This window comes from Vicia villosa, linkage group LG4 (assembly GCF_029867415.1).
Source record: "Vicia villosa cultivar HV-30 ecotype Madison, WI linkage group LG4, Vvil1.0, whole genome shotgun sequence".
NCBI classification, from domain to species: domain Eukaryota; kingdom Viridiplantae; phylum Streptophyta; class Magnoliopsida; order Fabales; family Fabaceae; genus Vicia; species Vicia villosa.
This window is the reverse complement of record NC_081183.1, coordinates 135,019,269-135,034,538: the sequence shown is the minus strand read 5'-3', so window position 1 is coordinate 135,034,538 and position 15,270 is coordinate 135,019,269. Positions and strand designations below refer to the sequence as shown.

General features: G+C 28.2%; 2 protein-coding genes and 1 non-coding gene across 5 annotated transcripts; 2 read left to right on the top strand and 1 right to left on the bottom strand.

Annotated features, from left to right (window-relative positions):
* Window positions 1–8,189: 8,189 nt before the first annotated feature.
* Window positions 8,190–14,885, top strand: LOC131599727 (uncharacterized). 3 transcript variants are annotated; one of them, XM_058871999.1, is made up of 10 exons: window positions 8,190–8,304; window positions 8,392–8,514; window positions 11,791–11,942; window positions 12,026–12,383; window positions 12,476–12,726; window positions 12,817–13,029; window positions 13,118–13,210; window positions 13,284–13,385; window positions 14,262–14,582; window positions 14,662–14,885. In XM_058871999.1, exons 3-10 carry the CDS (start codon window positions 11,811–11,813, stop codon window positions 14,746–14,748), a joined length of 1,557 nt encoding a protein of 518 aa, XP_058727982.1. In that variant the 5' UTR covers window positions 8,190–8,304; window positions 8,392–8,514; window positions 11,791–11,810; the 3' UTR covers window positions 14,749–14,885. The 3 variants fall into 3 exon arrangements, with proteins under 3 accessions (XP_058727982.1, XP_058727981.1, XP_058727983.1); XM_058871998.1 differs by having other exon boundaries at window positions 8,202–8,294; XM_058872000.1 differs by having other exon boundaries at window positions 8,216–8,307.
* LOC131597927 (uncharacterized) lies at window positions 9,160–11,651 on the top strand. The gene is made up of 4 exons (XM_058870585.1): window positions 9,160–9,215; window positions 10,275–10,592; window positions 10,675–10,780; window positions 10,865–11,651. The coding sequence occupies exons 1-4, from the start codon at window positions 9,160–9,162 to the stop codon at window positions 11,498–11,500; spliced, it is 1,116 nt and encodes a 371-aa protein (XP_058726568.1). The 3' UTR covers window positions 11,501–11,651.
* Window positions 9,718–9,822, bottom strand: LOC131600915 (small nucleolar RNA Z107/R87). The gene has a single exon (XR_009283516.1). It is a non-coding gene; the product is annotated as a small nucleolar RNA Z107/R87 (small nucleolar RNA).
* Window positions 14,886–15,270: the final 385 nt, after the last annotated feature.

The window sequence follows — 15,270 nt, the reverse complement described above, 5'->3', positions numbered from 1 at the left end:
ATATCTATCTATATTATTTGAGTTGATCATTAAGCTTCTATCACTCTCACAAAATATACAAGTAAAACAAATATTTAGCTAGAAAGTCACAAATTTGGGCTCAATTTTTATTTCGACACATACAAATCCAGTACTACATACTTAAACTTTTAGGCTAAAAAAATTGCATTTTTAATTTGATGTCAAATGGAATTAATTATATGTTAAACAAAATCCATATGTTGTTAGTCTAAAAGATTTTACACTATTGACAAAGCACATTTAATCATATGTGGACCTTAGATTATTTACATATAAAAATTAGATAATTAAGTTGCTAGTTAACAATTACTCTACAAGAAAAATAATTATTTATCAAATTAAAGGTAAAAGCCCGGACAACATAACAAAATGTTTGGCAATATAAGAATATACGAATGAGCAAAGAATTATCATTAAAACAGTCATAGATAGCAAATTTTATGTTAAGGGAATAAAATCCAGACAACTTTATCAGGGGTGAGATGCGAGGGGTTACTCTAGAACCATTCGAACCCAAAGCAGAGTCTACAGACTGTGAATTTGATGTTATGATTATGAGATCTCTAACATTGCAGAAGTTAAATAAATAAACATAAATTATATCTCTTTTTAGAACATATGACTGTATCATAAACCAATGTATCACCCCAAAGTTAATCTATTATTAATATATAAAAGCAAAAGTATCTGGAAATTACACTATAAGCCCTCTCATAAAATTACTAAAACTTTTCTTATTCCATGGGTAGAAAAGACTTTTTGCAAAATAACTAAATATTATTGATTTGACATTTATTACGGGTGATGTGGCAGCACCCAATAATTTGTTGCATTTTATATTTTTTTATTCCATTATTAATTTGAAACGATAAACAATGGTCTACTATTAGGGTTTTTGGAAAAGCAAAATCTCCACTTTCATTGGAATTCGATAGTCTACCATTAGGGTTCTTGAAAAAAAGCAAAATCTCCACTACTGAACCATGCAATAAATCGTTGGCCTTTCAGTTTTCTAAACCTTTATTCCATTATATATATACTAAATCATGTCATTTTCAATTCTTTGAGTTTTTTTTGTCAATTAATTTTTTTTGTTGTTGCAAGTTTCGATCTTAACTTACAGTTCGTGTAAATTATGTTTTGTTTTTGTAGTTTTAAAACATTGGCATGGCTCACGCTTTCAGATCTATCAATAGATCTATTTTCTCATCTTTCATTTCATCTGTTAATCACAGTCGATTTGCTCTGCTCCACAGATTAAACACAGATTCGACACTTTAGTCTATTATTAAGGTCACATGGCTTGGAGGAGTTTGATAACACAAACTATTTATTCAATCAATCAATTTTGATCCATACAAAATTAATATTTTGTTTGCCTATTAGTTATTACTTCTAACTTTATTTTACTGTATTGCAGCAGTTAAGAGATATGAGAAAAGAAAAGGTTCGTATATTGTTTGCATAAGTTACATCCTTAATCGGTATTTTGTAGGATTTCATTGTTGATTAAATTTTTGTGTTGTTGATTAATTTGTTGTATTTTTTCTTCTTTAATTCAGGAACGGATGCACCTTAGAAGGGAGAGTCATTAGTAATGCAAATATATTTCTTCGAATGGTTTTTCATGGCAGTCATAAAATGACTTCCTCCTAACAAATATTTCAACCATTGGATTTATGGCAGAATGGCAGTTGATTGAAAAAGGCAGGAGATAATCCTTAATTGAAAATATATATTTTCCAAGATAATCTGTACTCCAAAACCTAACATATATCATTTCTTTTATCATATTTAATTTTATATTTTTCACATAATAAAAGGACTTCGAGATAATCTGTACTCCAAAACCTAACATATATCATTTCTTTTATCATATTTAATTTTATATTTTTCACATAATAAAAGGACATCTTTATTTTATTTTATTGGGTAGGATGGAGATATTCATGTATATCCAAATAACTACTCTAATCTTATGAAGCATATGTCCTTTATAAGAAAATTATTTGGCAGGTACAGACCAAGAAAAGAAAAGCTATTTAAGAAAAGCTATTTTGATGTGTTTTTTCTTTTGATACTAATGTAATGAAGCATATGTCCTTTATAAGAAAATTATTTGGCAGTTACAGACCAAGAAAAGCTATTTTGATGTGTTTTTCTTTTGATACTAATGTATCTGCTCAACTTTAATAAAATGTATGAGTATCACATTTTAATATATACTAACATTTATAATAAAATGTATTATTAAAACATTTTAATATATAATGTTTATTGAAATTAGTACTCATAATAATTTATATAACTAAATTATTTAATTTTGTTATAATATCAAATGTTTATAATTAGATGTATATTAGCAAACCTATACAATATTTATTTTATTCTGAAGATGGGAACCCAATTTATTTAGCTTTCGATTCATATTTTTAATTTTCTTAAATTACAATATTAATGATCCAATTATCATTTAATATAGATTTTATAAAATTTATTATTGAATGAAATTATTATTACTACATTGAAAATTTAATAATTCCTCATAAATATTATTTATTTCTTAATTTTATTTCAATATGAAAGCTGAGTTTTAGTTTTTTTGAATTAGTAAATTTATACCTAAATTTTTGAATTTTTATAAAAAAATTAATAAATATGTATTAAGTTGTATATAAAAAATAAATGTCAACTTTTTAATGTCAAATTAATTTTTTATCTACACTAATAAATGTTAAATTACTATTTAATTTATTTATATGCTTATAATTATTCGATATTTTTAGAATAAAAAATATTTTTCTTTTTTCTCTTTCCTAAATAAAATTTAATTATTGATTTATTTTATTGGTTAATTTTTTTTACTAAACTAAGCCACATGTCATGGGAGGAGTGTACTTGCAAAATTTTAAAAACATATGAATAATTTAGTTTTTAAATTTAAAATATTTTTACAAGTAATTTAAGAGTTGTGTTTTTAACTTAATCTATTATCTATTATTAATATATAAAAGCAAAAGTACCTGGAAATTACACTATAAGCCCTCTGATAAAACTACTAAAACTTTTCTTATTTCATGGGTAGAAAAGACTTTAAGCAAAATAACTAAATATTATTGATTTGACATTTATTGCGGGTGATGTGGCAGCACCCAATAATTTGTTGCATTTTATAATATTTTTATTTCATTATTAATTTGAAACTATAAACGATGGTCTACCATTAGAGTTTTTGGAAAAGCAAAATCTCTACTTTCATTGGAATTCGATAGTCTACCATTAGGGTTTTTGGAAAAGCAAATCCTTGGCCTTTCAGTTTTCTAAACCTTTATTCTATTATATATACTAAATCATGTCATTTTCAATTCTTCAATATCTTTCATTTCATCTGTTAATCACAGTCGATTTGCTCTGCTCCACAGCGCGACAGATTCAACACTTTAGTCTATTAAGGTCACATGGCTTGGAGGCGTTTGATAACACAGGCTATTTATTCAATCAATCAATTTTGATTTGATTTATACAAAATTAATATTCTGTTTACCTATTAGTTCTGACTTTATTTTACTGTATTGCAGTTAATACATATGATAAAAGAAAAGGTTCATATCAACATTGTTTGCATAAGTTACATCCTTAATCGGTATTTTGTAGGATTTCATTGATGATTAAATTTTTGTGTTGTTGATTAATTTGTTGTGTTTTTTTCTTTCCTTGGAAAGGAGAGCCAGTAGGTAGAGTCTAAAATTTTAGAAAGAGAATTACTCTCTCCCTATCTAATATTAATATTAGTAATGCAAATATATTTTTTCGAATGGGTTTTTCATGGCAGTCATAAAATGACTTCCTCCTAACAAATATTATTTTTTACTGAAGAGTTGCAATCTCTGTCTAATATTAATATTAGTAATGCAAATATATTTTTTCGAATGGGTTTTTCATGGCAGTCATAAAATGACTTCCTCCTAACAAATATTATTTTTTACTGAAGACAGTTGCAATTCTCTGTATAATCCTAACCATTTGATTTTTATTTTGTTTCTTTCTTCTACTTAATATTTTTATTTTGTTTCTCTCTTCTACTTAATTTCTCTTCTACTTAAATTATATTCATTTATTGGATTTATGGCATAATGGCAGCTGATTGAAAAAGGCAGAAAAGTATCCTTGATTGAAAAAGGAAGAAGAGGTTCCTTAATTGAAAATATATATGTGAAAATATATATTTTCCAAGATGCAGTTTCTATATCAGAGAAACAATTTATATATATAAATCTGTACTCTAAAACCTAACCTATATCACTTCTTTACCGACCAAGAAAAGACTGATTTGTATTATCTTATTTATTTTTATATTTTTCATATAATAAAAGGATATCTTTATTTTATTTACAGACCAATAAAAGTATGATGTGTTTATATTTTTCGCATAATAAAAGGACATCTTTATTTTATTGGGCATGATGGAGATATTCATCTTATCCAAATAACTACTTTTGATGTGTTTTTTCTTCTGATACTAATGTATCTGCTCAACTTTAATAAACATTAGATGTATATTAGCACACCTATAGAATACTTATTATATTCTTATTTTTAAATCTTAAAACTTTTTTTCCCAAAATTATTTGTTTTCTCTAATTTTAATTTTTCCTTTATTAATTATAAAACATTTTTGAAACAATAAAAATGCAAATCTATTATAACTATTAAAATGCAAATCTATTATAACTATTAAAATTCAATTTTTGTTGCTCTATGTAATTAATCTGAAAAAGAAAATGAAAAGTGGGAACCCAATTTGTATTACTAAATTGAAAATTTAATAATTCATCATAAATATTATTTATTTCTTAATTTTATTTCAATATGAAAGTTGAGTTTTAGTTTTATTTGAATTAGTAAATAAATATCTAAATTTTTGAATTTTTATAAAAAAATTAGTCAATATGTATTAAGTTGTATATAAAAAATAAATGTCAAACTATTTAATGTCAAATTAATTTTTTATCTACACTAATAAATGTTAAATTATTATTTTATTTATTTATTTACTTATAATTATTCGATATTTTTAGAATAAAAAATATTTTTCTTTTTTCTCTTTCCTATATAAAATTTAACTATTAATTTATTTTATTTGTTAATATTTTTTACTAAAGACGGCCACATGTAATGAGAGAAGTGTACTTGCAAAATTTTAAAAACATATGAATAATTTAGTTTTTAAATTTAAAATATTTTTACTATAAAACTAATTTAAGAATTGTCTTTTTAACTTAATGTAATAATGCTTACTATAATTTTTAAACAACTTTTATTTAAAAAATGAGTTTAAAAAACATTTAGTTACTAAAAAATATTAAAAATCATGTATTTTTATGAAATATTAATAAAAATCACGTATTTTTAAAAAATAATAAACATAAGAACTAAAGTAAAAACTACAATTACTCTTTTTACTACAAGTTATAACTTTTTTTATTTCAGTCTTTTAAAAATTGGACCGAACATCAAACCGACGAGGGTACTGGGTCACTGGTTTATTGGTCGAACCACTGAGTCACTGGTCGAACCGCATGACTAAACCGGGTTTAACCGGATAACTCGGTTGAGTAGACCAGTCGTTATAACAAAATTATATAGGTATAAAATATGTCGAACCGGGTGATTCAGTCTCAACAAAATATAACTAGACTTAAATTTTTTGAAAATATCATATTATAAAAAAATTCACAAGTTCATAATTTAAACTCAAATTTTACACATAAGTATCAGACACAATAAAATAGTACATAATTATAAAATATAATTGCAAACAAAAGTTTAATCGCAACATAATCTAATTGAATAATTTATAACAAAATAATTTAATTATCTACTAAATATAATTTCAACAAAAGAAAAATTGTTTCCATGTTGCGATCTCCTTCTTCAATATCAAAATCATCGGTAACAAAATCAACCGCATTTGCAACAAAATTTTTTTATTTTAATTTTCAATTAAAATAGTCAAAACGACGTTGTTTTATTTTTTTGAAATTAAAAAAAAAATTAAAAAATGCATTTAAACCGCCGGTTCACAAAAACCACTGGTTTTCCCGGTTTTAGCGGTTTACACCGGTTTTGACCGGTTCACACCGGTTCAATGACATTCCCGATTCAACTATTGAACCAGGCCGGTTTCCGGTCCAATCGGTCCGACCGGCCGGTCCGGTCCGATTTTTAAAACACTATTTTATTCCAAGATTAAATATTTAATTTATTATTATAAAATATAAGAATAACAATTATTTTGTAATTATTTAGATCGTTATTTGAGATAAAATATATTTTGAAATTATTTAAATTTTTAAAGAAAGGTTTATAAAACAAAATAAAATCAATTGAGATTTTACAATTTTTGTAAACTTATGAAATAACTAAAACCTATTAGAATCTTTTTAAATTAACTTCATAATTGTAATCATGATAAAAATATGTTAAATAGTAGTCATGAAAATTTAATGATAAATAGTAATCATAAAAAATAATAATAAAAGATAAAAATTTATTAATATAGCAATTTTATAAATTGAATAAGCTACCATTATTTTTATAAACGGGAATAAGTTAAAAATAATTTTATAAAAATAATAAATTTAACTATTTATACAATTATTTGTATAAATGAGAATAAAAAGCAGATTATGAGATACCAACTATAACTGAGGTTTATTAACTCATCTGGATTCACGGGTAGATGTGAACATATCTATGAGATACCAACTATTATATAAATGTTTGATATATATAAAGGAATTTTGCAAGTCACAATTAGATACATGTAATGTGAAATTCCAACCAGACCCGTGCGACAGCACGGGTTTCCTACTAGTTCATATGTTTAAGATTCTTTAAGAAAAGATATTTTTTTTTAAAAAAAGTGAATTCTTATTTACCCAACTTAAAAAGTTGGGTAAAGTTACATTCAGTGTAAAATATTTTGGAAATAACAAATAATTGTACTATTTTATAATTAATTAAATATATTAAAATTAAATGGGATTTTGTAATTAGTTGAAGGTACACTACCCAATTTTTTGTGATGGGTAGAGAAGTTGTACCCTAAAAAAAACATAACTTTCTCAACAAAACCAGAGACACTTTAATGTCTTGGTTTAACCGCCTGACCTTTTAGAATGGATATGAGTTCTCACTGTTTAGTGTATCGACTAATATTTGACGCTATTTATAATTTCGTAGAGGTATATAATAAAAACCTAAGATGTTAGAGCAACAATATAATTTCTCATAACATGACTTAAAACTAAGTGTTTACATAAGATTCACTACAAGAAAATTAAGGTTTTACGACACAAAAATTGCGACAGTTACTTGATAACTGTCATAATTCTAATATAGAGACGCGTGTAACGACGGTATACACCTACTGTCCTTAAATTTTTTAAAAATTATTAATTATGACGACGGTTATACACCTACCGCCCTAAAAATCAAGTCACGACTGTTTAAAAACTGCCGTAAATTATATGTCACGACGGTACATTAACCGTCGCCATCTAAACCAAATAACACACACTCTGCACTATGACAAACTCATTAAAGGTCACGACGGTGATCCAACTGTCGCTCTTTCTTACTTCAAAATTTTTAAACTTCACGACAGTGAACCTACCGTCGCCCGCAATTACAAAACAATTATCGAGATAAATAATCTTCTCCATTCATATATCACAAAGTTACTTGTGATTAAGTGTAATCTCAATGTCATTTTAGCAGTCACAAATTCAAAAAATTTAATTAGTCGAGACAATATTTTTACCATAATTTTTTATAAAAAATTGTAAAATTATTATTATGTTTTTGTTTTTAAATGTTTTTCCTATATTGACAATCGATAAAAATAATAAAAGTTGTAAAATTTTATAAAATTATTTTTATTTGAATGAAGAATTAAATAAAAATGGAAAATAAATAATTTAAATAAAAAATTATTTCAATAAATAATATTTAATATTTGATAAACAAAAGAATTAGAGACTATTTCAAGATAATATATCTAACTTAATTGGGACAATAAATATTATTTAATGGTATTAATATAAAATTATTGTATTTTAGTCATTGACTTAGTTAATTATATATATTCTAATTAATATTTTACTCAGAACCCACGAAGAAAATATTCTCCTTCAGAAGAAAATATTCTCCTTCAGAACCCACGACGGTGAATTTACAGTCGCAACTCCACCCTCACACGCAAATGACAAGTTTGTGACGGTGGTTTCACCCGTCGTCATCCATTAATTCGTCTTTCCCGCCGAAATTTATTTTGCTTCTTATGTTTTTTCTTTTATTCTTTTTCAGAATCATAATCAAAGGCCAATTAGGTTCTTGGAGAATCATCGTTAAAGCGTTTCTCTCAGCTACACTCACGCCGTCACTACGAAACATCGTCAAAGCAACCAACATCATTTCGAATCTTGTCTGGTTTGTCTTCTCAAACCCTAAGTTCTTTCTCAAACCCTAAATCCCTTCTAAAACCCTAAGTTTTTATGCAAATATGTGTGTTTTCGTTTTATATTGTATATTTGTGGGTGTTTTTCCTTTCATCTTGTATCTTCTTCATAAATTGATGCAATATATTTAGGGAACAGAGCTAAGGAAAAGATATGCTAAGTGGTTGTGATGAATGAATTCTACTCTTCAGAAATCCCTCTTGTTACGATTGTTTCTTTTTAGATATATTGAAGACAATGTATTTGGTGAATTTTGTAGTATAAAGGTTTTCTTTTCTAATTATAAAAATTAAAAAATGTTAGAAAAACCTGTTCTGCGTTTTTAGGAATGGTGGTCCCACTCCAAAAGGTCAGTTTCGACCGGGAGGAAAAAAATAGCTCTAAAAACGGACGCCCACGATGTTAGAAAAACCAGTTAGCGTTTATAAAACCAGTTCTGCGTTTATAAAAATTAAAAAATGTTAGAAAAACCAGTTAGCGTTTTTAGGAATGCTAAGTGTAACGCAGTAGCCTGAGGGGAACCATTGTGTTGGCTCGCAACGAAACAGCTCTAAAAACGCTCCCACTGTATATATAGGTTAGAAAAAACAATCTAAATTATGTTTCTGGTAATTTGATGGCCAATAATAGATCAAACAGGCAGAAAAATGCTTTGACGTGTAGAACAAACAGGTTTGTCTTAACATGTTAGAAACTAACAAATATACAATTGGAAAACGAATAATGAGATAAGGCCTAACTTGGTAGTGTTCTCACAATGAAAAATCCAAACCCAGTTAAAAAATAACACTACTTTGATTCTAAAGTAGTTCAAAAAGAGGATAGATTTACATGAAAATTGAACATCATAAAAAAAAACAGATAGAAAAGAACATTACACAATTAGAATTTATAACTACAATATCAGGAAAATGATAACATCATTAACCTTAAAGTATATCAGTAATAAAAGATGGATAAGCATAACTACTATGAAAAAATAGATTAAATTTCATTTTAGATGAAAAATTTAAAAAAATTGCCGAAAAGGTCGCTCACTGGGGGCCAGATTATTTAAGGTTCGATTCTGTCTACAAATTTCTTCAACTTAAAATTAGAAGAGGGGGCTCTGTATCCTTATTGTGAAAAAATTTTCCCCATTAAATAAAAAATAGAGAAAATGAAAAATAAAAGAGATCACTAAGTCCATCGGGGTTATCGACACGCAAAGCAATCTCATAGAGAAAACCTTGCTTTCCGGTCTGTTCAACTTGAACTTCATGGGGTCATCACTGTGATCTCCTCTACATTTGAATCTATAACACAGGGTTATTTGAATTGGCTCAACACTGGTAAGATTGTTTGTTTAGTGAGGAATCAAAAGTGCCAAAGGTTCTTTCTAAAAAGACTTGGACATTTATGGTTTTATTCAATTCTTTAGTTGTCGGGATAATTACGTTTGCTATGGTGTAATGGTTACTGCACTTTGTGTAGTAGACATTATTAATGGAGAGAAAGAGATTTCAGATTTAAAGTGGAGTTACATTGAAAATGTTGAGAGATTAATAAGTGAAACTCTCGCCGCTTGAAACTGTCTTGTTCAGTGCACAGTTTCAAAATGAAAATGTGTATTGGTTTGGAATAAATGGAATAAATGTGTATTGGTTTGGAATAAGTGAAACTCTCGCCGCTTGAAACTGTCTTGTTCAGTGCACAGTTTTTTTAACCGATACTGTTGTGGTTCAATAATAGGTACTTGGGAAAACTTAAATCGCATGTACGTAATAAGGCGAAACCAGAAGGTTCTATTGCAGAAGGATACCGTTTTGAAGAGATTCTTACATTTTGTTCAAGATATCTAGAAAACATTGAGACTAGATGGAATCAACCTGGACGTGTAGATGATGACCCTATTGGTGATATCCAAACAAGTTCACGTGTAGCAGAATTATTTCCTAGAGTTGGAAAACCTGTGGGTGGATCTTCATATTACACCCTAACACCAATTGAAAAGTTGCAGGCTCATAGACACGTTTTAACGAATTGTCCAATAGTTGACGACTATCTAAAGTAAGTAGTTTTATCCCATTTAAGTAGTTTCATCTACACTATTAAGATTATTTTTTACATCTAATATCGAATAACCTAATAGGCAGTTCCGAAGTATTACTCAAAACCAAATGAGGCGCAGTCAAAGAAGTGCTGCTGAGATAGACAAGAAGGTTCATAAAGAGTTTTCTAATTGGTTCCACAATCGTGTGAGTTTTCGTACAAAAATAGATGTACGTATTGAATTTGTTTTTAATAATAACACGACTAATTGGATGTTGTATCGTGTATAGATTTGCAACAATCTTGACAACCTTCATGGACCCTATAAAGATGTTCTCATTAGTCTTGCTCATGGACCTGTTGATATAGTTAAAAGATTTACTGCGTTCAATGTCAATGGATTCAAATTTCGAACGTTGGAACGAGATAATCTTTTAAAAACTCAAAACAGTGGAGTTTTTGGCATGTTTGGAACACGAAGTTATTCAAGAAATAGTGATACCCAGATGAGATTTGGAGGGGTACCTTACTATGGAAGATTAGTAGACATTATTGTGCTTTCCTATGATGGTTTCACAGTGCCCATGTTTAAATGTGAATGGGCTAATACCACAAACCCAAGAGGCATTAAGATAGATAAGTTGGGTTTTACCTCTATAAACTTTGCAAGACTACTACATACTGGAGAACATGAAGATAATGAGCCATACATTCAAGCGTCAGAAGCTCAGATGGTTTTTTATGTGGATGATGAGAGTGAACAAGGATGGAGCATACCTGTTCATTTGAAGCCAAGAGACTTGTATGACATGGGTGGAAATGATGAAATTATGACACCCATTGAGCCATATCCATCACAAGATTTGGAACAAATTTTTTCGAATGATGATCTTGGAACTTCAGCAGCAAATGCTGACAATAATTAACATATAGTTTTTTATTGATAAGAATTCTAATTTGTTTGTAACTTGTGTGAGACTTATGTTTTTGTTGCTTATCCCTAATTCATGTATGAGATGACATTGTTACTCTGTTTTTTTGTTGCTTATCCCTAATTAATATATGAGGTGAAATTGTTACTCCATGTTTTATTGCATAATTTGTCTTTTAATTTATTGTGTTTATGTTATGCTTATTAAATTTGTAGTTACTAATATGAAAATTTTGATGTTTACTACTTTTTAGTGTACTGACTTTTTGATGCTTATACTTGTAGTTGAAGCCTGTTGTGAGACAATGACTTCATCGTATGAGGAAATTCGCCTCAAAAGAATTGCAGAGAATAAGAAAAAGCTGGAGGCTCTCAATCTTCCTAAACTCTCTCAATCCCTTCACAAATCATCTTCGTCTTCTTCCAAACCATCATCTGTTAGTAATAAATTCTCAATACTTCTCAATACAAATTAATTTTATTGATTGTTGATTGATATTCACTGATGCATTTTATTTAGTCTGTGAAGGTTCGTCCGAGGTTTGTACAACCTGGAGAGCTTGAAGTAAACAAGAAGCGCTTACGTTCAACTTCAACTCGCAAGTCGTCAATAACCCCTCCACCAATCGAAACTACAATAATTCCTCCGCCAATCAAAACTGTAATAACCCCTGCACCTATCCAACCTGAAAAAGATGTTATGGTAGAAGATGAGGATGAAGATGATGTGGTGGGAGATGAGATTGAAGATGATGTGGAAGAAGATGAGGCTGAAGATGTTGTGGTAGGAGATGAGGCTGAAGATGTTATGGTAGAAGATGGGATTGGAGATATTGTTAAAGTGGCTAAATCTGTGTATTGGGATGTAAATGTCATCAGTAAGTAATTTAAGGTTAAAGTATCCATAAATAATTCAAATATTTTACATAGTTGCGTTATGACATTAATTTGTTTACTTTTTATGTGATAGATGAGGAGGGTTATGTTTCGAACACACGTTTATGTGTGAAAGACTTGGTTGCGAAATCATTAGAGTCTGATGGAACATGGATAATGCTTGAATTCGATAAGGATCATTGTGCAATAGGACCAGCTTCTGGTTTGTTAGCAGGGTATTTGGGTGTAATTGTTAGAATGTTTAAAGACTTTCCCATTATGTTTGAGAGTTGGAGGGATATTCCATTGGATACAAAAACAAAGTTTTATGATTCAAAGATAAAGGTATCACTAATAAACAGTTACATATTTTTCAAATTAATTTCATGGTAATTATTATTTGCTTTGTCAACTAATTATTATTTTTATGTTTAGCGCCATTTTCTTGTTGATGATGGGCGTGACAAAGAATTCGTACTTGCTTCTGCTGCAAGGAAATGGAAGGATGGCCGACATCATTTGTTTCGCCGATTTTATAAATGGGATCTCACTTTGGAGGAAAATCTTCAAAATTATCCAAAATGCAGAGGAATTCTGAAAAACGATTGGGCTATTTTTGTTCAATATAGGCGAAAAGAAAAAACACAGGTAAGATTAGTGTTTTTATTTGTTAGATTTCTCTTGTTTGTATGTTATCCCTATCTATAATGCGTGTTTTAATTTGTTATCAATGTAGAAAATAGCCCAAAAAAATGCTCAAAATAGAGCAAAATTGAAGGCTCCGCATACACTCGGATCTAAGTCGCTTGCAAGGAAGAAACATGAGTTGGTATGTATAAATTTAAATATTGTTGATTGTATGCCTGCTGGTAAAAATAATTAATATTTGTTATTATTTGTAGGAATTGAGAGATGGACGAACATACAGCAGAGGAGAAATGTATGCAGTTTCTCATAAAAAATCTGACGGGACTTTTGTCAATGAAGATGCATACAACAATAATGTAAGTACAAGTTAATTCTTTTGAAATATTTGTTAGTCTCTTTAAGGTTTGAGAAAAAATCAAACATTTTGACATCTCTTAAAGGCGGGGAGAACCTCTCTGAAAACTGGTTACTAAGTTAATATTCTGTTATGGTTACTAAGGCATGATTTTTGTGTTGAGTTGTACCTGATGGGAATATTGTGTAAATTGGTCAACTTGTTTTCATGATTTTGTGGAGCTTCCATGCAATCCATGTAACCAATATTCTAAAAACCATGTGCAAGAATTTTATCATGTGATTTGATCCAAACTCATGTATGCATGTGTGACGAAAATGCACTTCCTTTTATTGAAAATTATGAATGAATGACATGCCTTGTTGGTGCTGTTTGTGATCACTTATCATGCATCTAAGTGTAACCGTGAGTGACATCACTAATACTAATATATAATCACAATTAACAATATAATATAATATTTATATGTTTATATATACCATGTATAATTGGACCCAATGTATGAGCACGATAGCACAGTTTAATATATTTTTTCTTATTTCAAAACCTAAACTAATATATCTAAAATATTCACATTTTGTAATAATAGGACTTATATATGTATATGCTTAATCGAGTGCAGTAACAATGATAATAATAGGACTGATATCCTACGGTTGGCTGATCAAGTGCTTATTGCTACTGTTACTAAATGTATTGTATTACTATTTAACTGTTACTAATAGTATTGTATTGTTTAATAGACTTTTTACTAATTATCTACTGCTACTATTTTGTTTGGTTTTTATAGCTATTGCATTCTTGAGTGTTTCCCCAACCAATTGTACTATATGAGTGATTATTGGTTATATGTCAATTTGCTCTTTTTCATGTGCAGGAAAAATTAGAAGCTGCAATTAAGGATTCCGTGTCTGAAAATGAGGCATTTCAAAAAGTTTTTGGAAAAGAAAAACATGGATATGTTCGTAGTATGGGGCTTGGAGTTACGCCATCTCAGATTAATAGATCTACGATATCAGCATCTTCTGCAGAAAATAAAAAAATAAAGGAAATGCAAGAAGAAATTAATGCACTTAAAGAAAAGAATTCAAAAATTGATGAACTGATGGAGGCAATCGCACTCTTAACGCAAAGGGACAATGCTAAGACAAAAGAAATTGAACTCTTAATGCAAATGCAAAATTCTAGTGGAAGACAGGTATATTATTTTGATGCATTTAAAGTTAAAGTTTATGACTATTATTTTAAAGAGTAATATTTTAATACATTTTTCTCAGGGATTGGAATCACCCGCTGATGGTAGACGTTCATCTGAGTCTAGCTACCATATTGCAGATAATGGATCAACAAGAAAGACAAATTAGACTTTGCTATGAATTAATGAAATTATGAACTTTCCTATATATTTTTGACTTTATGATACTTATTATTATAATATTAGGATTTGATATGTTTTTCGGTTTTTTTTTGTATTACATGACTATGGAACTCGTATTTTAATGATTATGGAGCTCATTTTTTTATATTATAATGTTTATTTGATATTAAATTTTTTTGATTAGAATTAATTTTATTACATTAAAAGTGATAGAAAATAAAGTAAAAAATGATATTATAAAAAAATATTATAATAGAAAAAATTTAAAGAAAAATTTATATGAAAATAATAATACTATATATAAAAGTATTTTTGTAGAAATAATTTAAACTAAAAATATAATACAATAATTCAAAAATTAATAATGGTTTAAATTGTCGCTAAATGTAAAATCAAATAATTAGTAGCGGTTTAAACCGTTACAAAATAAATTATATTAAAAATTTGTAATTCAAATTACGACGGTTTCAACCGTCAAGATATCATATTTACGATAGTTTCTACCCGT

Excerpts from the sequence above, each read along its gene's own strand:
- LOC131599727 (XM_058871999.1), top strand. The coding sequence starts at position 11,811 with ATGACTTCATCGTATGAGGAAATTCGCCTCAAAAGAATTGCAGAGAAT. Across the intron at positions 12,727-12,816 it reads TTTATGATTCAAAGATAAAG|CGCCATTTTCTTGTTGATGA; the intron begins GTATCACTAATA and ends TTTTATGTTTAG. Across the intron at positions 14,583-14,661 it reads AAAATTCTAGTGGAAGACAG|GGATTGGAATCACCCGCTGA; the intron begins GTATATTATTTT and ends CATTTTTCTCAG.
- LOC131597927 (XM_058870585.1), top strand. The coding sequence starts at position 9,160 with ATGGCCAATAATAGATCAAACAGGCAGAAAAATGCTTTGACGTGTAGA. Across the intron at positions 9,216-10,274 it reads TTGACGTGTAGAACAAACAG|GTACTTGGGAAAACTTAAAT; the intron begins GTTTGTCTTAAC and ends GTTCAATAATAG. Across the intron at positions 10,593-10,674 it reads ATAGTTGACGACTATCTAAA|GCAGTTCCGAAGTATTACTC; the intron begins GTAAGTAGTTTT and ends ATAACCTAATAG.